This window comes from Poromitra crassiceps, assembly GCF_964638095.1.
Source record: "Poromitra crassiceps genome assembly, chromosome: 3".
NCBI classification, from domain to species: domain Eukaryota; kingdom Metazoa; phylum Chordata; class Actinopteri; order Beryciformes; family Melamphaidae; genus Poromitra; species Poromitra crassiceps.
Window position 1 is genome coordinate 83647622 of NC_139625.1, and position 22309 is coordinate 83669930.

At 46.2% G+C, this 22309-nt stretch overlaps 1 protein-coding gene across 1 annotated transcript in view; it reads right to left on the minus strand.

Annotated features, from left to right (window-relative positions):
* The window catches only part of mgaa (MAX dimerization protein MGA a), a gene marked incomplete at its 5' end in the record, with an annotated part of 75719 nt that extends 53695 nt beyond the window's left edge, over window positions 1-22024 (minus strand). The window contains 8 exons of the mRNA XM_083633185.1: window positions 322-1472; window positions 5991-6113; window positions 9558-9722; window positions 10836-10946; window positions 15743-15905; window positions 16783-17061; window positions 17485-17675; window positions 21103-22024. Coding sequence (XP_083489311.1) covers window positions 322-1472; window positions 5991-6113; window positions 9558-9722; window positions 10836-10946; window positions 15743-15905; window positions 16783-17061; window positions 17485-17675; window positions 21103-22024 — 3105 coding nt within the window. The remainder of the gene's footprint in view (window positions 1-321; window positions 1473-5990; window positions 6114-9557; window positions 9723-10835; window positions 10947-15742; window positions 15906-16782; window positions 17062-17484; window positions 17676-21102) is intronic.
* Window positions 22025-22309: the final 285 nt, after the last annotated feature.

The following is a 22309-nucleotide window of genomic DNA, read 5'->3' on the forward strand; positions in this document are numbered from 1 at the left end:
ATATGAAGGAAACCCCCAAGGGGCACGGGAAGAACATGCAAACTCCACACAGAAAGGCCCCTTTGACGACCCCACCCGGGCGGTGGGCACTCGAGGACATGCGGACGGGCACGCACTCATTCAGCGCTCACAGCATCCCAGGTGGGAATCGAACCCAGGACCTTCTAGCTGTGAGGTGACAGCGCTACCACTGCGCCACCGTGCCCCCGACTTTTCAAGGATCTATAACAAAATGTCCATGTAATGTGAGGCAGTGACTCTGAATCATACCAGGAATTATTACTACACAGAACAAATAGGAGACACTTCTTTCCATCTTACCTTTAAGGTGAAGAGTGAGCTCAGAGTGATGGCAGCTCTCTCCTTGGTGATGTAGGTCCTGGGTCGGCCCTGCCACACCACCCTGTCTTCCAGGTCCTTCTGCTTCAACAGGGCCATGGTCACCAGGGGCTTCTCCTCCAAGTCCAGGGGTTTGTCCAGATCCTTCTGCCTGAGCAGGGGTTTGCCTCTGGGCTTGGACGTCTTGCCGCCCTGGTCAGAAATGTCGCCGAGCTCAGAGTCCGACTCCAGCGGAGCCATGTCGTCCCAAATCCCTGGTGGCAAGGCCTGTGACGGGGAGGGACTGGGGGTTCGGGGCGAGTCCCTGGCTTTGAGTTTCCGTTTCTTTCTGAAAGTGGGGTCCCGTGAGTCGTGGGTGATGGGTGCTGTGTCATGGGTGATGGGTGCTGTGTAGTCAAACAGGGAGAAGGCCGTGCCTGATTTGGTGTGCTTGGTGCCATCAGCCTCTGTAGCCCTGGCTTTGACATGTTTTTTTGATCCGAGTTGGTCTGTAGCCTTGGCTTTGACATGTTTTTTTGATCCAAGTTGGTCTGTAGCCTTGGCTTTGAGATGTTTCTTTGATCCAAGTTGGTCTGTGGCCTTGGCTTTGAGATGTTTCTTTGATTGGAATTGGTCGGTTGGTGAGTGGGTAATGGGAGCTGTGTGTTCTAATGGGGCTGTGCCTAGCTGGGTCTTAAAGGCTTTAATGGGAGATGTGGACGAGTCCACGTATTGTTTAGGGGCAGGCGTATCAGCCGCTGACAGAGGACTCAGTGAAGACGTTGAAATAGCAGCAGGTGTGACTCCTGGTTTGGGTCGGTTCTGCTTAGAATCTGCCGCCTTCTGCTTCTTGTCTCCCCCTCTGGACTTCTTCAGCCCCATGGGGGACAGTTTGGGTCTCTTGGAGGGCGGGACGAAGTCGGAGATGAGGACGGAGGCGGGCGAAGCAAAGGTCTGTTTCTTCAGGATGCTGTCGAGCGTGCGGACGTAGCTCGTGCTCCGTGTGGGAAGCTCGTACGCCTCGGGTTCCGCAACCTGCGAGAAGGTGGCGGCGCGTTCATCTATCAGCTTGCCCTCACTTTCCAGATACTCATCCAGCATGTCACTGCAGAACGCTGACAAGTTCTTCTTGGGGACATCTGAGCTGGGAGCAGCTGGAGAAGCTAACACATATGAGAAACACAATTAAATATAAACAGTGGTGGAAGAAGAACTTCAGTAAAAGTAGCAACACAACAATGTAAAGATACTCAATTACAAGTAAAAGTCCCAGGGGGCACAGGGAGAACATGCAAACTCCACACAGAAAGGCCCTTTTGACGACCCCACCCGGGTGGTGGGCACTCAAGGACATGCACTCCTTCAGTGCTCACAGTGTCCCAGGTGGGAATCGAACCTAGGACCTTCTAGCTGTGAGGCAACAGCGCTTACCACTGCGCCACCGTGCCCCCTACACCAACGTTTCTGACGGAGGAGCGCATGTTTGGGCCCAGAAGGCCTAGGGCGTCGGCAGCAGGGGACGGGGAAGCGTTGCCAAATAAAATAATCTCGGTTTTACCCTCATTTAGTTTAAGAAAGTTGGCGCTCATCCAGGTTTTGATCTTGGCTAAACAGTGAAGGAGTGGATGTAGTGCAGTCTTACCTTTGTTGGCCTTTAGGGGGAGGTAGAGCTGTACATCATCTGCAAAACAGTGGAAGGCCATATTATGCTTTGCCAGGATTTCACCTAGGGGCAACATATAAACTAAGAAGAGGGCGGGGCCCAAAAGCGACCCTTGGGGCACCGTAAGAGGGGCCACAGAAGAGAAATGTTTTCCTAACTGGACAGAAAAAGTCCCGCCAGTCAGATATGACTTAAAACCAATTTAGGGCGACACGACGTGAACAAAACAGTCGCAAGTAGAGGATCATGATAAAACATGGTAGGGATGCACGATAATTATCGGACAGATAAATTATCGGCCGATATGGCCATTTTGCGTTATCATTTATTATTCCGATAATGGCCTTTTTTCCGATAAATTGACAGCTGATAATCAGGCCATGAGGCTTTGTTTTTGCCTCAGAAGCAGAGCTATTGTTGTTGTATGCTCGTGACGTCACAGCTGCGACTGCAGCGCTGCCTGGCCAAACATGGCCAGTATGTGGCTGACGCTATTGCAATTTGCAATCCATGTCCCGCACGGGTTCCGAGAGGAGGGGAAACGTCTGAGCTGGCATTACGTTAAACCAAACCTGACGAGGATGCAGCGGATTTCTTTGTTGTTTACGTTAGCTGTTGTCATTAGCGAGTGTTAGCTCACGTAGCACGGCCTACACTTCAGGCTCAGCCGCTTGCAGACAAACCGCTTGGTGTGATCAAACAGCCCCGCAAAAGCACTTCATACTCACAGAGCTGGCGTAAACATATAGAAACTAATGGAAACCCGTTTATCCAAAATGAAACGTCCAGGGATTGTGTCTTTAACTCCAAAAAACAACCCGCTAACGTTAAGATTATCGCGCTAGCCGGGAGTCCCACTATAAACCAAAGGGACTTTGGAGTTGAACTAGCTACTGCGCCTGCTGGACAGAGCCATCTTTTTGGAGACCAAAAATAAGGAAAAGAAACGCGCACATTACATAAAAAGCATCAGTCAACATCACAGTGTCTTTTCTTTAATCTGGTGGCAGCATTTTTCAGTAAAAAGTTAAACGACACAGATGGTTTATAGTGCCTGCCCCATTCACTGGACCCAGGCTACCATTCACTGAGAACTGGCACCAATGCCAAATTCGAACAGATCAGTAACACGACAATAAGAGTCTAAATGACTATGCCTTTTGTCATTGTGTTTTATCTGCAGACTAAGCAGTCATTGGCTTTTGGGTCTATAAAAGCCTTTATTTTTGTATTGACTATAATTGAGTGATGCACTTTATTAAAATAATCATATTATATCAGAAGTGTTCTTTGTTTTGTGTTCACAGTGATGTCAGTTAGATTTGGTTAGGTCAGAGCTATGCTCACTACATCTGCCTTTTTTAAACCCAGGTGTGCATAACATACAGGTTAAGAACTTTAAAAAAATAATAATTATATATATATTTTATTATAATAATGATCGGAATATCCTATCGGTTATCGGCCAGGAGAAGCAGATATTTATCGGTTGAAAAAAATCCATATCGTGCATCCCTAAAACATTGTGCTTTTCCCCCCACACACCTATTAAAAAGACCCCACGCTGGATCTGTTTGCACGTTATTTCTTGTAGATATCCATAAAATATATCAATTTGAAGAAACATAACCGCTCACAGACATGAGAAAGAGGAATAACCACAGGCTGTGTGGTGTGTGGGAGACAGATGGTGAGTTGCAATTGTTTTCATATTATGTTCATGTGAGGAAAATACGCCCTATGTATTTGATACTGGATCCAAATGTATGAACTATGCACTATGCATTTAATATCCATTAAATATAGAGCGTTAAAGCAATTGGACCCAAATAAATCAGCAGGCCCTGATGGACTTGAGCCATATTTTCTTAAACTAGCTGCAGATGTCATTGCTGAACCTTTGTCTTCTATTTTCAATCTTAGTCTCACCAGCAATGAAATCCCCAAAGTCTGGAAATCTGCCTTTGTTCTTCCCCTACTTAAAGGAGGGGATCCTTCAAAGGTGAATAATTATAGACCGATCTCCAAATTGTGTGTCCTTGCTAAGTTATTTGAAAAGCTTGTCAGCAATCAACTAAAGAATTTTTTAGATTTAAATGGTATTCTATCCAATTATCAATCTGGGTTTAGGAAACAGCATAGCACCATTACTGCTGCCCTCAAGGTAATAAATGACATCATTGAAGCGTTAGATTACAAAAAAATATGTGTGGCGCTCTTCTTAGACTTGTCAAAAGCGTTTGACACAGTCGACCACAGCATATTGATAAATACGCTCCACTACATAGGAGTGTCTAAACAAGCAGCATCTTGGTTTGCAAATTATTTGTCTGCTAGAACGCAATGTGTTAAGATGGCAGAAGCCACCTCCTCCTTTCTGACCGTAGCAAAGGGAGTGCCCCAAGGTTCGGTGTTGGGACCAATCTTGTTCTCTATTTATGTGAACAACCTTTGTGAAAATTTGTCAAATGCGATGCATCATTTTTATGCTGATGATACTATCATTTATTGTTGTTCGTCATCAGTTGTACAGGCCTATGAATTACTGCAGACTGCATTTGACGTGGTACAGTCCCGCCTGCAGAAATTAAAGCTGGTGTTAAACACAGACAAAACAAAACTAATGATGTTTTCGAAAGCAGGTGAATTACCACTAAACCTCCCTACTATTTTGACTTCCCAGGGAAAGGAAATTGAATTAGTTCCTATTTATAAGTATTTGGGATTTCACATTGATCGTCAGTTGTCTTTTACGTTTCACATTAATAATCTGGTCTCTAAGCTCAAGCTGAAGTTAGGCTTTTATTTCAGAAACAAAGCCTGTTTCTCTTTTGGGGTTAGGAAATATCTTGTATCGTCAACCTTCCTGCCTCTGTTAGATTATGGTGATTTGTTGTACATGGGTGCTTCTGCCCAATGTTTAAAGTCACTAGACACGGTGTATCATAGTGCCTTGAGATTTGTCACTGGTTGTAGACGGCTTACCCACCATTGTACTTTGTACCAAAAAGTTGAATGGCCATCTCTGTATGTACGCAGGCGTACACACTGGCTGAGTTTTATTTATAAAACTCTCCTTGGGCTTGTCCCGTCTTATTTACGGACATATCTGTCCAGAAGCCACAGCCACTATGGCCTACGTTCACAGGATTATTTCCAGTTGACTGCTCCGCATCCTCGCACCAAGTGGGGAGAAAGAGCTTTTAAATACGCTGCCCCCTTAGCTTGGAATACCCTTCAGAAGGATTTAAAATTGCCAGAATTGGTCTCCCATGCTGAATTTGGCAGGATCCTGAAGGACATGGAGCGTGAGACCATTGGTCGATGTCTTTGCATTTAGAATTGTAGAATCACATTTTATATTATTGTATTGCTGTATTGTGTATGCTTCTATGTACTGTTGACATGTTGTGCTGCCTTCTTGGCCAGGTCACCTTTGTGAAAGAGATGATCATTGATCTCAATGGGTTTTTAACCTGGTTAAATAAAGGATAAATAAATAAATAAATCCTATCCATAACAACCCCCCCCCCACCCCAGTCCACAGCAATTATTGTCAATTTTAAACCGGTTGGAAATCGCTGTTTTAGATAACCCTGATTGGTTGCTTAAGAATTTTTAATGAGGCAGAAGGAGGGAAAGTCATTTTAAGGATTTTAACAAGATAATTACATTTTTTGTGGGGGGAAACCATCAGACACAAATTATTATTCAAACTAGAGTATTTTATATACAGTACATCTTAAAACATGACTTCACCACTTAATGTCCTCAACGGTATGAAGGCTTTTATACAATGGTTACCAACAAGTGTACCGTCTGAAAGGTTTTAAGAATGAAAAACAGGAGAACATTAATACTACCATCTAGCTCACTGGTTACAACAAAGTTATAGCTGTGCATTATGGAAACTACTGGCATCACATTTGGAATGTCCTCAATCAATCGGATTGCTTGTTTGAAATACCTGTTGAATAATGAACATTCAATATATCAATAACTTGATTACCTTCAGGTTTGGATGTTGGAGGAGATGGTGAAGACTCTGATGGAGCAAACTTCTCTCTCCAGCCTTTGATCTGGGTGACGTCGGTGGTCTTGCCTGTCCTGGACACGAACGCAGCGGAAACACCTGGAACAAAAAACACAGTCACACCTGATGGAACTTTACACTGATGACTACCTTTCACATTTTAATGCTCATTTATCTGGACTCATGCGCGTCACATTATATTACAAACTTATTTGAAGTTTGAAGTTTTTTTTATTCAGGGACATATTGCATCAAGTTAACACTAGATTAATTGAATGTCCTTTACAATATAAATGTTAAGGGGAGGGCTGGTAGTGTTTGTACTCCATGCCAAAAATAATGTTGCAGGCTCTTTTTTTGATTTTCTCTAGCTGATTGGATTGGTAGTTTGATAGGGAGGAGTGCCACACTGGAGCACTATACTCTATGGTGGGCCGGATGTATGTTTTGAAAATGGTCACTAGATCAGTTCTGCACATTGAACATTAATATGATAATGAACATAACTTAAAGGAACACTCCACTGATTTTCAACCAGCTTTTTATCATTACAAAATCTGTAGTATATCTGAAAACTGTAAACAGTTTTGCAGACATTGAGTTAGTTTGACAGTTATTGAGAGTCGATTAGACTTAAGTTGTGGACCAGTGATTTAATTCATGCACAAATGACATCACTGGCCCACAACTTAACTCAACTCTCAATAACTGTCAAAGTAAATCAATGTCTGCAAAACGGTTTAGTTTCCAGATATACTACTGATTTTGTGATGGTTGAAAATCCGCAGCGTTCCTTTAACCGTTTCAGATGGCAATGTTATCAATTTTGGGGGGTTCTGATAGCAGAGTAGTTCATTCTTCAGGAAAATAATTCAGGAAAATAGGAGAATGTTGAAATAATTTTCCAGAACAACACAATATTTTACAGGACATTTCCATGATTGGAAATTTGGTCAACTTTGTTAAAACAAAACAACCTTGTGGCGTTGCGAGCGGTTCAGTTGAGGCTAACCTTGTGGCGGTGCCAGCGTTTCAGTTGAGGCTAACCTTGTGGTGCTGCGAGTGGTTCAGTTGAGGCTAACCTTGTGGCGCTGCGAGCGGTTCAGTTGAGGCTAACCTTGTGGCGGTGCGAGTGGTTCAGTTGAGGCTAACCTTGTGGCGCTGCGAGCGTTTCAGTTGAGGCTAACCTTGTGGTGCTGCGAGTGGTTCAGTTGAGGCTAACCTTGTGGTGCTGTGAGCGTTTCAGTTGAGGCTAACCTTGTGGCGCTGCGAGCGGTTCAGTTGAGGCTAACCTTGTGGCGCTGCGAGCGGTTCAGTTGAGGCTAACCTTGTGGCGCTGTGAGCGGTTCAGTTCAGGCTAACCTTGTGGCGCTGTGAGCGGTTCAGTTCAGGCTAACCTTGTGGCGCTGTGAGCGGTTCAGTTCAGGCTAACCTTGTGGCGCTGCGAGCGGTTCAGTTGAGGCTAACCTTGTGGCGCTGCGAGCGGTTCAGTTGAGGCTAACCTTGTGGCGCTGCGAGCGGTTCAGTTGAGGCTAACCTTGTGGCGCTGTGAGCGTTTCAGTTGAGGCTAACCTTGTGGCGCTGTGAGCGTTTCAGTTGAGGCTAACCTTGTGGCGCTGCGAGCGGTTCAGTTCAGGCTAACCTTGTGGCGCTGCGAGCGTTTCAGTTGAGGCTAACCTTGTGGCGCTGTGAGCGGTTCAGTTGAGGCTAACCTTGTGGCGCTGTGAGCGGTTCAGTTCAGGCTAACCTTGTGGCGCTGTGAGCGGTTCAGTTCAGGCTAACCTTGTGGCGCTGTGAGCGGTTCAGTTGAGGCTAACCTTGTGGTGCTGTGAGCGTTTCAGTTGAGGCTAACCTTGTGGCGCTGCGAGCGGTTCAGTTCAGGCTAACCTTGTGGCGCTGTGAGCGGTTCAGTTGAGGCTAACCTTGTGGCGCTGTGAGCGTTTCAGTTGAGGCTAACCTTGTGGCACTGCGAGCGGTTCAGTTGAGGCTAACCTTGTGGTGCTGTGAGCGTTTCAGTTGAGGCTAACCTTGTGGCACTGCGAGCGGTTCAGTTGAGGCTAACCTTGTGGCGCTGTGAGCGTTTCAGTTGAGGCTAACCTTGTGGTGCTGTGAGCGTTTCAGTTGAGGCTAACCTTGTGGTGCTGTGAGCGTTTCAGTTGAGGCTAACCTTGTGGTGCTGTGAGCGTTTCAGTTGAGGCTAACCTTGTGGCACTGCGAGCGGTTCAGTTGAGGCTAACCTTGTGGCGCTGTGAGCGGTTCAGTTGAGGCTAACCTTGTGGCGCTGTGAGCGTTTCAGTTGAGGCTAACCTTGTGGCGCTGCGAGCGGTTCAGTTCAGGCTAACCTTGTGGTGCTGTGAGCGGTTCAGTTGAGGCTAACCTTGTGGCACTGCGAGCGGTTCAGTTGAGGCTAACCTTGTGGTGCTGTGAGTGTTTCAGTTGAGGCTAACCTTGTGGTGCTGTGAGCGTTTCAGTTCAGGCTAACCTTGTGGCACTGCGAGCGGTTCAGTTGAGGCTAACCTTGTGGCAGTGCCAGCGTTTCAGTTGAGGCTAACCTTGTGGCGCTGCGAGCAGTTCAGTTGAGGCTAACCTTGTGGCGGTGCCAGCGTTTCAGTTGAGGCTAACCTTGTGGCGGTGCCAGCGTTTCAGTTGAGGCTAACCTTGTGGCACTGCGAGCGTTTCAGTTGAGGCTAACCTTGTGGCGCTGCGAGCGGTTCAGTTGAGGCTAACCTTGTGGCGCTGCGAGCAGTTCAGTTGAGGCTAACCTTGTGGCGGTGCCAGCGTTTCAGTTGAGGCTAGTGTCGCTAGCCAGCCTCTCTTCCTTTCCGTCAGAGAGTCTGGCGTCGCAGGTTTCCATTGTGGGATTGCGAAAGAAATGCTCTGTTTGGGTTAACCAATCAGCCTCGTCTTGGGCGGTGCTTAGCGTTAGTGCCCTTGGAAAATAGTTTCGGGGTGGAACTTGTGCCGAGCAGGCCTTCTTTATTGCACAATCCAAATTTTCTTCAAAACTTGCCATTTCAGCGTGTAGCAACGAGTTAGCCTGTAGGTTTCTGCCGTTAGCTTTCTACGCTAGCTAGTTAGCGTTCGGCGGGAGCATTACAGCGACACACATGGGAGCGGAAGCCGCTCTGATTGACATGGTCGGAGCCAATGAACAGAGCGTGACAGAGCTTGCAAGCGGGGGAGCGGATATCCTGCTGCCACCGAAACAGCCGCTCGAATGGGAGAGCAGCTTTAGAGCAGAGGCGGGCTGATCCCTGTTGCCTGTTTCCACAGCGCCAGACTCTCTGACGGAAAGGAAGAGAGGCTGGCTAGCGAGACTAAGGTGAGGCTAACCTTGTGGCGGTGCCAGCGGTTCAGTTGAGGCTAACCTTGTGGCGCTGCGAGCGGTTTAGTTGAGGCTAACCTTGTGGCGCTGCGAGCGGTTTAGTTGAGGCTAACCTTGTGGCGCTGCGAGCGGTTTAGTTGAGGCTAACCTTGTGGCGGTGCGAGCGGTTTAGTTGAGGCTAACCTTGTGGCACTGCAAGCGGTTTAGTTGAGGCTAACCTTGTGGCACTGCAAGCAGTTCAGCCAGCGGTTCAGCCAGCAGCTCAGCCAGCGGCTCAGCCAGCGGCTCCAGAGAGACGCCAGGTGGAGGGATCGGCAGACGAACTCCCAGGTACTGCAGGTCAACGGCCTGGGTCTGGTCCAGCAAGTTCATCTTCAGCCCAACTGATTTAACAGACAGAAACATGCTGTCAATGCATTAAACGGTAAATTTAATTAAAAAAAAACAGTCATGGAGAGTAAAGGTGACAGATACCAGGGCAGACATAAAACCACATAGAAATTCTCCTATTTTGGGATGAAAAACGTAAGTCACATAAGGGTGACTACTTTGCATTCAAGTCAAAAGAAATTATGTGCTCAACTCAGCCTGGAAAAAAAAACATCGGGGGCCGGCCAAATAGAACATGAAGAGTCCGGTAAAACTGGCAGCACTCAGATAAAAGTCTTTAATCCGCACAGCAGCAGTACAACAAACAGACACGTTTCAGCCTGTGGCTTTCCTCAGTGTTAATGACTATTTTACTTTACTTACTTAATCCTCTTCGTGCTCGATAGCACATAAGGTCTTGACCAACGAACTCCAATGCCTGTCTGCTGCCCAATGCTGCACTTGGCCCCAGGTCCACGCCTGGGACTGACTACTTTGCATCCCTGATAAGTACGAGGGTTCCCACACATTCTCATGGATAGAATTTCAAAACTTTTCCAGGACTTTTCAAGGATCCAGACTAGAATTTCCATGTAATGTGAGGCGGTGACTCTGAATCAATACTAGAAATGATCACCACACCGGACAAATAGGACACACCTCTTTATATTGGAGAAGCTATTAAAATAAATAATGAATTTAGCATAAAAATATTAATAGCACTAAGCACTAAAATCCACACACATCAGAGCTAACACCTACAGAAAATTAATCTGCCGTTATGTTACATTATGCACAGAAGATTACTGTAACAATTTATTACAGGACTTTAATAGGACTAATTATTCAAGTAGTTCCATATATCCATATATAGCTACAATGTTTCAAGTGTTATTAGTTCTAGAAGAAGACAAGAAAAGTTAAAAGATGGAGCAGAGGACAGAGCTTCTCACTGTTCGTTCTTTACTGATGTCACCAAGGGACATAACGGGGCCGGTCTCTCCCAGAGCGGGCGTTAAAACAATCTCACTGGCTGACAGACTGGTGTGGGTGTGTGTGGAGATGAGAAAACTGCTGGCTGAAAACACACTTATAAAATAATAATTTGGGCGATGGCTGCAGCGTACCTTCCTGCAGCACAGGGTGGATGACTTGTCTGTGTTTCATCAGCCTCAGGTCCCTCAGAAGAAGCTTCTCACAGGCGGAGATGCTCTCCTCCAGACCATCTGCAAGTTCAACTGGAGACACACAGCTTCTTAAGACCCATGTTGACTGAAGGCAGGCAAATACATGTATACGTTTCCCACTGGGAATACACATCTCATACACTGGGAATATACATCTGCTAAAGCAGCCAAGGTTGCTTGGGCAGATGTCACTTCATGTCACTGCGTAACGTCTGTGTGTGTGTCTCTGCCGTCGGAGGGTACTGCTGGCGTCGTGTGGCTGCCGCTCCTCCGTCAGTCTTCCGTGATATGTATTTTCATCTGTTCCCCCCCTTATTTTTTGTTTTCTCTACGTCTGGTGCCACTTCTCTCTTACTGTCCCGTTATCGCTCCCTGCTGCCTCGCTCTCCCAGCCTCCCTGCTGGCGCTAACGCTAACATTACTCCTGGTTTGCTAGCCGCTGGCTAGTGTTAGCCGACGCTTCACCTGGTTTGCTCGTGGAGCTGACCTGCTTGTTCTGCCCCACTAATGCTACGCCGCTGGATTATTCCTCTCCTTGGACTTTTTCCACTTCCAACATCGGACAATGTTACTCACTCGCTGGACCTTCTGGACTTCACCTTTGCCCGAACGCACTCATTCAAATCTTATCGGTACTGCGAGTAGCTTGACAACCCCTCTGTGTTAACTGATAACGTTACATCCCACTTACCCACCTATCACCTACCGCTATGACTCCCAAATTTAACCCTCTTATTTTTACTAACCCTAACCTGGTACACCCTGGTCTCACTATTTGCCCCAGCCTAGCTTCTCCCCCTGTCAACACTACTCGCCCCATGAACTACTACATCTCAATAAAAACTACCAGTAACCCCCCCCCCTCGCAATATTGCAACTGCAAGTGCAGTCCAATATATACACAATATATACACGAGTGTTGGAGTGTTCAGTAGCCATTAAATATGAATTTACATAGGCGTTAAATAGGCAGTGAATTTACATTAATTTATAGTCAGAGTTAAATGGGCATTAAATTAAACATGAGTTAGTCTGAGCGGCGCACGATGTAGTTAACAAGAGTAATCTAATGGTGTAAAGTTCTGGTAGGAGAAGCAGCTATAATACTTTAAGTAGCGAGTGAAGTCCAGCTGCTGTAGCTGCAAAGTGACGTTCGAGGGGGGGGGGGGGGGGGGGGGGGTTCAGCTGAGTTCAGGAGGAGCTAGTGGGGTTTGTGGGGGGTGTTGGTGGGGTCGTTGGTGGAAGGGGCTTTCGGGTCTTGTTGGTGAGGCCAATGGGGGTTGGGAAGACGCTTCAGTGTCCTGGCTGCATGCAGGTCCTGAAGGGATGGCAGGTTGCATCTGATCACCTTCTCAGCACAGCAGATGATGCGCTGCAGTCTGTTAATGTCCTTGAGAGTGGCAGCAGAATACCAGATGGTGATGGAGGAGGTGAGGATGGACTCAACGATGGAGGAGTAGAAGTGCACCATCGTTGCCTTTGGCACTTTGAATTTCTTCAGCTGCTGCACAAAGTACAGCCTCTGCTGTGCCTTCTTGGTGAGAGCTCTGATGTTCAGCTCCCATTTTAGGTCCTGGCTGATGATGGTCCCCAGGAAGCGGAAGGGCTCCACAGTGTTGACTGGGGAGTCACCCAGGGTGATGGGAGGTTGGGCTGGGTTCATCATGTAATATCCACTATCCTTTGAGCATTTAACACCAGGTTGTTTTGGGCGTCCAGGTAGTGTAGCATCCTCGTGTTACCTCCGGCTTGGTCGGGTGTCCATACAGGCACGAGTGGCTGGTGTCTGCGGGAGGGAAGCCGGATTGAGGGTATTTGTCCTGGTCGCTGCACTAGCTCTCTGGTCACTCTGGTCAGTTGGGGCGGGGAATGGAACTGGTGGGAATAGCGTGATCCTCCTACGTGCCAAGTCCTACCGGTGAAGCTCCCGCTGTCAGGTGAAAAGAAGGGATGCCCCGGTGTGGACATTTTCCCACCGGGCAATAAACACGTGACAATGTGTAACCGTGTTACCGGTGACACCGTAAAAAAAAAGAAAAAGCTCCTCAGCAGTCCTCCTCTCAGTCCGAGAGCGTGGTAGGGATGTCAGGTTAACCACAGAGAATAGTTTGGAGCGGTTACGTTTGTCGGTCAATAAATTAGGCTACTCTGCATTAAGTTTCTCCCCGAGTCAGTCAACCCCTCCCCTCCCTGCTCTCAGCGCTCACAACACTGTCAGCCTCACATACGCACTGGGGACAGATCTCCTCCTGGAGGAAATAAACTAACGTCGTTAGCGACAAATCCTTCCTCTCAAAAACCATGTAACGCCTCGTAGCCACTCAACTCCAAACCCACCTGCACTCCAATAACCTACTTGAACCCCTCCAGTCTGGTTTCCGCCCACTTCACAGCACAGAAACTGCACTCCTCAAAGTCTTCAACGACCTCCTCACCTCTGCCGACACTGGATACCTCAACATTCTCATCCTCCTTGACCTGAGTGCAGCCTTCGATACCGTGCGCCATAACATCTTGCTCTCCCGACTCAAAGCTGTATCGAAGGCACCACATTCAGCTGGCTTCAGTCCTGCCTCTCCAACCATTCTCACTTCATTTCCCTGCACAATCACTCCTCTGCCCCTCCAGTCACAAAAGGTGTCCCCCAAGGTTCTGTACTTGGCCCACTCCTCTTCATCATCTACATCCTCCGTCTCAGTCAGATGCTCCGCCATTTCAACCTCAACTTCCACTGCTACGCTGATAACACCCAGATTGACCTCAGAACCAAATCCCCCCACAACCCATCCCTCTCCCATATCAACTCCTGCTCCGAATCCCCCCTCAGCTAAATGAACCCCACACTTACAATCGACTGCACCACTGTCTTCCCAGGTACGCAACCTCTGTGTGATCTTTGACCCCACCCTTTCCCTTCAGCCCCACATCCTTCAAATTGTCATTCATTCTAGCACCACCTCCGCAATATCACCAAGATCCGCTCCTCCCTTGCACATCCTGCTGGTGAAACACTCATCCACGCCTTTTTACGCTTCAGGAAGGTGGAAAGATTGATGTATAGATAAAAGGTAAATGCGACAGTGCAGTGGAAACAGTTTAAGCAAATCTTCTGTTGTTCCTCAGATACCAAGGCATCGCTTAACCAAGCTCCATTCAAAAGCATGCCGTTTATGTTATGCATCCTGGTAATCCATTGCATGTACCTCTGTATAATCAAGAAACTTTAATCCTGTATATGTTTTTCATAGCAAGACAAGGGAGACGCACGTATGGGGTGTTGGTCACGGCCAGATGCATCGATCATCAAGTGCTGCAAACAGCTTCTACCTGTCTGTCTTGTATCATGAAAAGGCAATATGATAGTGTGGCATTATATTCGAGACATAATTTTTGTGGGGAGAAATAAATTGAAAACTAGTCAGATATGACTTGAATGCCACTTGTAAAATCACCTTTTCCACCGTTTAATGTTAGTGCGACCACTATTTTGACTGGCGGCTTTTGGGGCGATGTAACAAGCGCTCCCTTTTTGGCACATTGCCACCCCACGTTATTGCCTGCATAATGCTTTGAAGGTTTTTCATGGAGTGGAGAATTGCTTCCTGAAATATATTTCTGATGTAGTCTACATTGAAAAATGTAATTAAAAGTCTGCCTCACATAAACACCATGATTCCTGCCTGCACACTTTAGTGTGCAACACATCTCAACCCCCCCACCCCCCCACTCCACTCCACCCCCCAATCTCTAGTCTCTACACCGGAACATTTTCCTCATAGAAATAACGATCCCTCATGTCTGGAATGGTAACTCCGGGAAATACCCAGACCTGATTTAACGGGCATAGGCCAGACTTCATGTTTGGAAATGGCTACACAAACACTAAAATACTGATAAACGACTAAAAAACGTATCGTGCGTTCCTTTATCGCAAAATAACTGGGATGTGGAGGCTAAATGACGTCACATCCGTTTTGTTAGCGTTCCATTTGCAGAAAACTTGAGCTGGGAAGTTCACTGTTCATTGGTCAGATCCAGTCGCTAGCCATTGTTAGCAACAATAACAGTTGATAACATGGCATTTCGCAGCATTTTGCGCATACAAACACTGCAGCCTCATGTCCACACAGATAGAAGTTAGGCAGTGCTGAGTGTACAGCTGATTTAATGACACAGACAAAACAGAAGTGCTAAACAACATTACTATGATTATAACTACTGTTGTTGCGCGGCGCAGCCATCTTGGATTTTTGAGGTTGGTGCTGCTGAGGCTCCTACGAGTTTGGAATGGGAAATACCAGCTCTGGTGACGTCACTGTCCCAGCTCATGACCTTTGAACCGTAAGATTACCAGTTCCCAGTTATAAAGGAATGCACAATAAAACAGGGCAGCGGGCAGACAGATAAAAAAAAGTACAAAAGTAGCAGCATCAGCAAGGTCAAAAGTGCGTAACGTCAGTGGGCAACCTGTGCAAAGGCACAATACCAGAAAGATGAAGTGCCACCTGCTGTTCAATAAATGAATAGCAGCCAGGACAAAAGAGAGTTTAAATGTCTTGGTCCTCGTAGCGGGCACCCTCAGCTGACGCCCTGAGGGCAAAAGTTCAAACTCAGACCGAAGAGGGTGATCTGGGCACTCCAGGAGGGAAGTGGCTTCCCTCAGCACCTGCCTCTTGTGGAGTCTACAAGCTAGGCTTGACTTCTCCTAGAAACCTTATTGGCCACTTTGATGAGGCTACCGAGCCTGTTCTTATTGGCATAATTTCTCATTTTCTTTTGCCGACTGAAAATTCGGTTAAAATTTTGAATACATTTGGATGGAAACCCAACTATAGTCTGCTGCTTACCATTGTGAGTTGCCTCAGTGAGTTGCGGAGTTGCCTGGGTGAGTTGCTGAGTTGCCTGGGTGACTTGCTGAGTTGCGTCGGTGAGTTGCTGTGGTTCAGTGACAGGCTGTGCGATGGTCTCTGGGCCTTCAGAGGGATCCCCCAGGTGAAGTCTCAGGGCTTCCTGAAATGTGACTTTAGCTTTTAACTCTCTGTATGCTGGTTATTAATGAGACCTTCAAGTAACTCTTTGTATGCATGTTATTAAGTCACACCTTCAAGTATTCCTTACAAATAACAGTACCATCACATGCAAGCTGATGATTGCACTAAACATAAATTAATTTCTATTTGTAGTTCAAACAACAACAAACTAGACAGGCCTGGCTCTTTGGTAACTCAAAGAGCCAGGCCCGTTCCTCACGCATGGATAACTGTAGGCCTTTTAAGCCACTAACTCAACATGTTTTATATAAAGTCAAGATGAAATGGGTCTGAGATGGTCTGTGTGATATAGTCTGACTGAAACAGCATAAAGAGGAGGGACATAGCGTGTGGAGGAGTTTGATTTGAGCATTGGAAAGTGGGCGTGTCTGGGACTGGAGTTGACATTGGCCAATCCTGGTATAACCAGGGATGTGATCGACTTTAAAAGACAAGTTTTCTTCCAATTTTGTCCTATGACTGTGCTCACAGAGGGTTGGCAGTGTTGCAGTTTATAGTTAAAGGCCGTAAGACTTGTGAAGCAACTTAGCATTTAAGCATTTTTTAAATTGCCAATTAAAATTTGTTTTTACATATAAGTTAAGATATAGATGTTCCTCTCGTGCTCAGCTGCAGAAACAAACAAATACATAAATATTCCTGATAATGGTTTCAACTCTACTCATATCCTTTTATTTCAAAACGGGACAGAGAAACTATACAAGATAACGACATCCCTGTTTAATAAATTGATCCACTGGCAAGGTGTCAATCGCTCTAAATTGCAGAAGGTTCTGCTGTATTTCTACATCAAGCCATCATCCACTTCACTAGCAAATACAGCGGTTTGATTTTACCTTTGATGTAAAAGAGACAAATAACTGCTCCTCCACTGCCTCCAGGTTGGGGTGCATGCTGGTATCGATGGTGTCGACTTTGCTCAGAGCCTTGTCCGTCTTGGGGGGCCTTCCCCGCTTCTTCTTGCATTTCTGGGGCTTATCGCCCTCAGACGGCTGCACTACTTCCGGAGAGGGGCCGTGTGCACTGGCTGTTACCGTGGGGCCGTGTGCACTGGCTGTTACCGTATTTGGAGTTGGACAGGGAATTGGCGCTGCCTCCGTGTTTGGGAAATCCACCTCCATTCCGAGATTATCACCAATAGAGAAAAAGTGCACAAGGTCTTGGATTGAAGGCGTGGGCGACAAGCCACCTCCATCTAATGAAGAAAAGGTTGGAGACAGTGATAGCTGAAGTGCGAGGGGAGACAAGTCCCCTGGAAAGGGTAGCGACTGATCGCTTTCTTGAAATGATGCCACTGGGTCAGAGGAAGGCAAGGATATGGCAGTGCCAAGAGCCTGCGGATCAGGGTGCGAGGAAGTCTGGGAAGGCAACAAGGGTGGCGTGCTGGAAGGCAACAGAGGACCTGGTTGTGGTGTGGGTAGAAATGATGTAAATGTGGTTAAGAATGGGTCGGGTAGAGGTAACACTGTATGCCATTTAAACACAGAATCTTCACTGTGTGGTAACTGTCCAGGTGGGACGCCTTTTGAAGTGGGTACCAAGTCAGGGGAGTTCAGCTCGAATACGAACGAAGAAGGCAGTGAAGGTAGAGGCTCTGGCGAGCTTGCAGGTGACAACGGCTCAAAGCCAAACGGCGAGCATTCAGAGTCCGAGAGCAAGGGGGCAGGCCTCATAGGTGACGGGCTTAATGGTAGTGTGGTAGACTCTTTAAAGGTCTGTCTTTGGGGCGCTAGAGGGATAGGTAACATTGTGTCGAAGTTTGGTGACGACATGTGAGATGCAGACGAGGTAGTAAGACATGAGGAGATGGTAGATACAGTTGTCCCAGCGGTATAGAATGGCTGATCCGAGTTGGGGAACACTGGTGCACTATCTGGCACCATTAGCTCTGGACTCTCAGCAACTGGAACTGAGGGCAGGCAATTCGTTCTTGGTCCCCTGTGATCTGTAGTGGTGACTGCAGCAAGACATGAAGCACTGGAATCCTGGTGACCTGTTTCAGTTACTTGAGCGATAACATCCGATACCTTTCCAGGTGGATAACGATCTGAACTAGGGCAACTGGAGGCTTGGCTGCCCAGTGTGTTGATCTCCCCTCGAAGATCCTTTGGAGGATCTGTTCGGTTGCTGGTGTGATCAGTAGGTGGACCAGCAGACACATCAGAAGGAGCTGCTAACAGGGATTGAGGCGGTGAAGCTGGCGGAGTCTTGGGTCGGGTCTTGAGCTGCCTGGGCTTCGCTCTATGTTGTTTCAGGAAAAGAGCGAGGGCTGGCAGAGGCAAGGACGCTGGCCGTTTCTGCGGCTTTGCCTTGTCTTCGAGTTGAGCTTCAGACATACTTTTTCCCTCAGAGTTCACAGAAGATTTTTGGGACACTGCTGGAGCAGGAGCAAGCTCTGGTGAAGACTTCTCCACCACGGCACAGTCTGCCTTGACAGGATCCTTGCAGTTCAACAAATTCCTATGGTGCTTCTCCTCCTTTGAAGATTCCAAAACATTTTTCTTTGTTACATTTTCACCTGTCTTTGAAGATATTTCAGTATTTGTTTTGCGAGACAAACTGTGATCAGCAGCATCGTTTCCTTTGTTTTTGACAACTGTGTTCTTAATGTCAGTTTGCTCGCATTTGCAAGAAGTAGTGTTATTGATGCATAATTGCTCCATATTGCATCTTTTCAGTGAAACATGAGCCTCCCGGATCAGTTCAGAAAACAACTTCTGAGGAGGACGTGCCTTACTGCTGAGGAAAAAAAGAACCATCATCATATTAGTGATATCAATCATATAACCAGAACATTATATCCACTTGGAATATATGGACTACAGGTTATCACACCACATGAATATTAGGGGTGGGAATCACCAGATGCCCCACGATACGATAGTCATGATACTTAAGTCACGATTTATTTATATTTAGGCAATTTATTGCCTTTTTTCAATTGCAAATGATGTTCCCAAAGAAAAAAACTTTGTTTGATCTCGAAATCAAATAAATATCAGCCGTGTTTTTAGCATGCTAGGTTTATAGCTACTGAAGGCTTATCTCTGCTTTGTCCCGGATGTGCTTTCAACTCGCCCTGATGTGAAAGGCCTTAGTTGACTTGCAGCAGCCAGGGTCTGTTGTCTAGCTTAGCCTATTCACCTTATGTAGAAGAGGCCGTCTGGCCTGAGAGACTAACAGGAAATGTAAATACAATCGGAAGTTCCCATTGTATTTCCACTTCCTGTGACCCATAAACCTAGTTTGACTCATAATGTGAGTCAAACTAGGTTTGACCAGGTGAGTCAGACTAGTTTGAGCAGGTAAAACAGCCGGCGTTTTGAACAGGAAGTCGTGATACAATGGGTCAAGTGGGCGGGGCTGTATAAGGTGAATAGCCTACTGTAGCTAAACACAGCAGATATTTATCTGATTTCAAGATTATGGACGATTCATTTGAATTCGATGGCCGCACGTATTTATTTGAGCCGGTCCGGAATAACGTCATGGATTCCACCAGCAGCGGTGGAATGGGAACATCTATATTATATCTCTACTAGGGATGTCAATTTTCGGTTAATTTCACTTTCGATTAACCGACGCTAATAATCGATTAACCTATCGGTTAATTCATAATTTTTTAATATTAAAAAAAAAAAAAAAAAAAATTTTTTTTTTTGTGTGTGTCTATTTACTCAATGAACTCATGCCCAAACAAGGCGTGTCTATTTAGATGCTGAAATGTTAATGCTTTTTGTGTTAGAATTTCTAACACAAAAAGCATTAACAAGCATTAACAAAAAGCATCAACATTTCAACACAAATACTTTTTGTGTTAGAATTTCTAACACAAAAAGCATTAACATTTCAGCATCTAAATAGACACGCCTTGTTTGGGCATGAGCTCATTGAGTAAATAGACAAAAAAAAAAAAAAAAAAAAAAAAAAAAAATTTTTTTTTTTAATATTAACTGATAGACCGACAGCAATAACCGAACAACGACGTTAGCGACGGTTAATCGATTAACGGTTAACCGTTGACATCCCTAATCTCTACCAATGTGACAGACAGCAAACCACAGGCTGCGGACGTAGCACCGACGTAAATAGATTGTTATTTTTTTGATTGTCTGTATGATATAATAAGGGTATGAGCCGCTGAGTGTCGGAAAATAAGCTATATACAGGACATAAATAGATGCATTTCACATGCCCCTAATAAGCCTAATTCCTCGGTTTCACCTCGCAGGTCAAAACAGATTAACGTTTCCACGCTTGTTTATCAAACCAAAGTTATCAGGGTGAATTAAAAATCACATTTAAAGCTGGAAATAAGGCCCAGGTTGTAAAAAAAAGCTTAGTTCTCATTTAACTCAAGTTGAATATATTCGTTTTACATCGATGTCATTTTGGACAATGAAGTGTATTGTTAAACTGTAAAATAGGAAAAACACACAATGTGTGGACCAGAACAGCTCAGCAGGCACAGTAGAATATAAAAAATTGAAGAAAGGAGCTGTTGGGTTTTCGTGAGGCTGTATTCATCATACAGCCTGATGAAAACCCAACGGTTGAAACGCGTTGCGGTATTGATCTTGCCCGTATCACCTTCATGAAGATGCACTCTGTTTGTTAAACTCTTTGTAGTACACAGGTACAATTACTTCCAATTAAATTTTGTCATTTAAATTCCTAACAGCTCCTTTCTTCAATTTTTGATAAACTGTAAAATATCCTGCCTTCATTACATATCTCAAGTCATGTCAAGTCATATCTTTGTCAAGTGTTTAATATTTGAGGGATCATTGCAATTTTTTTTAAATATAATGTGTATATATAATAAGAATATCTGCCGATATACCGATATCAGAATTGTTTTACTCCTTAATATCGGTATCGGCCACAAAAATCCAGTATTGGTCAGGCTCTACTTCAGTGTTGTAATTGACTCCAAATTTGAGATTTGATAAGAGTTGGGAGAACAAGGCATTGCTCTTACCAAGAACTTTCTCCGGTGGCCTTCGCAGCTAACTGGTCTTTGTCTGTAGTGCAGGTTTTCTGGACATCTGGAGTCTGCGAGTTCTTGTCCACTACTTTTGAGCTTCTAGGCTTATGGTTTGCAAGCAACGACTTCAAGCTCTTTTTCACAGGATGTTGCTCGTTAGTTGGTGCACCTCCCTCTTTACGCGAGGCTTTGTCGGTGATTGATTTCAGCTTCGATGCCCACGAACTGGATCCATCCTCCTTCAGGCCTTTAGCAAAGGGATTGTATTCAACTTTCAGCTGAGCAAACTGAGAGTTCTGGTAAGCCGTGACCGCCATAAACTCAGTCTGTGGGAACGTGAATGTCACAACATGGGGCCCATTTAGCTTTGTGTCTTTAGCAGCTTTGTCAGACGGTATTACACGCAGCCGCGGCAAGTACCGGTGACTCACATGCAAGGCAATGTTCCCCTCCTGGTCTGAGACGTCGTTGGTGAGCTTCAGTTTGTAAAAGGAGACTGGATTCTGCATCCAGTGTTGCCCCGTCGATGGAGAGTCAGGATGGGCAAATGGCTGACTCTTTACGTGGCGCTCTGCCTTCCCAGCAGCTTGCCAGTTTTGCCCGGTCCACTTGTAGCGACTGTTGTCCGCAGGCTGGATCTCCATGAAGAGAAAGTACTTCTTGGATGGCTCCAAGCCAGAGATGCGAAAACGGCAGTAGGGGAACATCCTGCTGCCTTGCTTAGTTAGAATCATCTCCGTTTTGCATCTGAAGAACTCGTTCCACATGCTGTTGTTGTCCAGCGTCACTTTGACGCCTTTGCAGGTGCTATCGGGCGACAGGGTGTCCAACTGAGGATTGGAACTGGCCAGACGTTTGGTCATGGGGAGTGTAGCGGACACCTTGTTGACATCCTTTGTTGAGCACATGTTGGATTTGATCATCGCGTCTGCCTCTTTGTTGGTGACGAGGTCACCTTGTTCCGGTCCGCCTTCACTCGCCTTGCCTGGTTTCAGGACAACAAAGCAAGGCGGTGGAGGGGCAGCCACTGCTGGGGCAGTGGCCCCTTCCTCACGATGCACCATGCCTTTCTGCTTCTTCTTAGAAGCCATGGACAAGTCCCAGACAACATCAGAGGGCAGTAGGGCCCCACTGGTCAGACATCCGCACCATGGGTCAAGTCAGCATCCTGAAAAACAACAGACTCGGATTTAGAATAAGAAACTATGAACTACGTGTCACGGCAAGACCACAATGTCATGTTTTTATTATTCTAATGTTGGAAAGATGTCAATTCTTGGTATTGAGAGATATGAATCTACTCCTCTACTGGTGTCCCCATCACTTTGTACTCGTTTCCAGCGCTGGTATTGGCGCGGCGCGGCCCTACGCGCTTT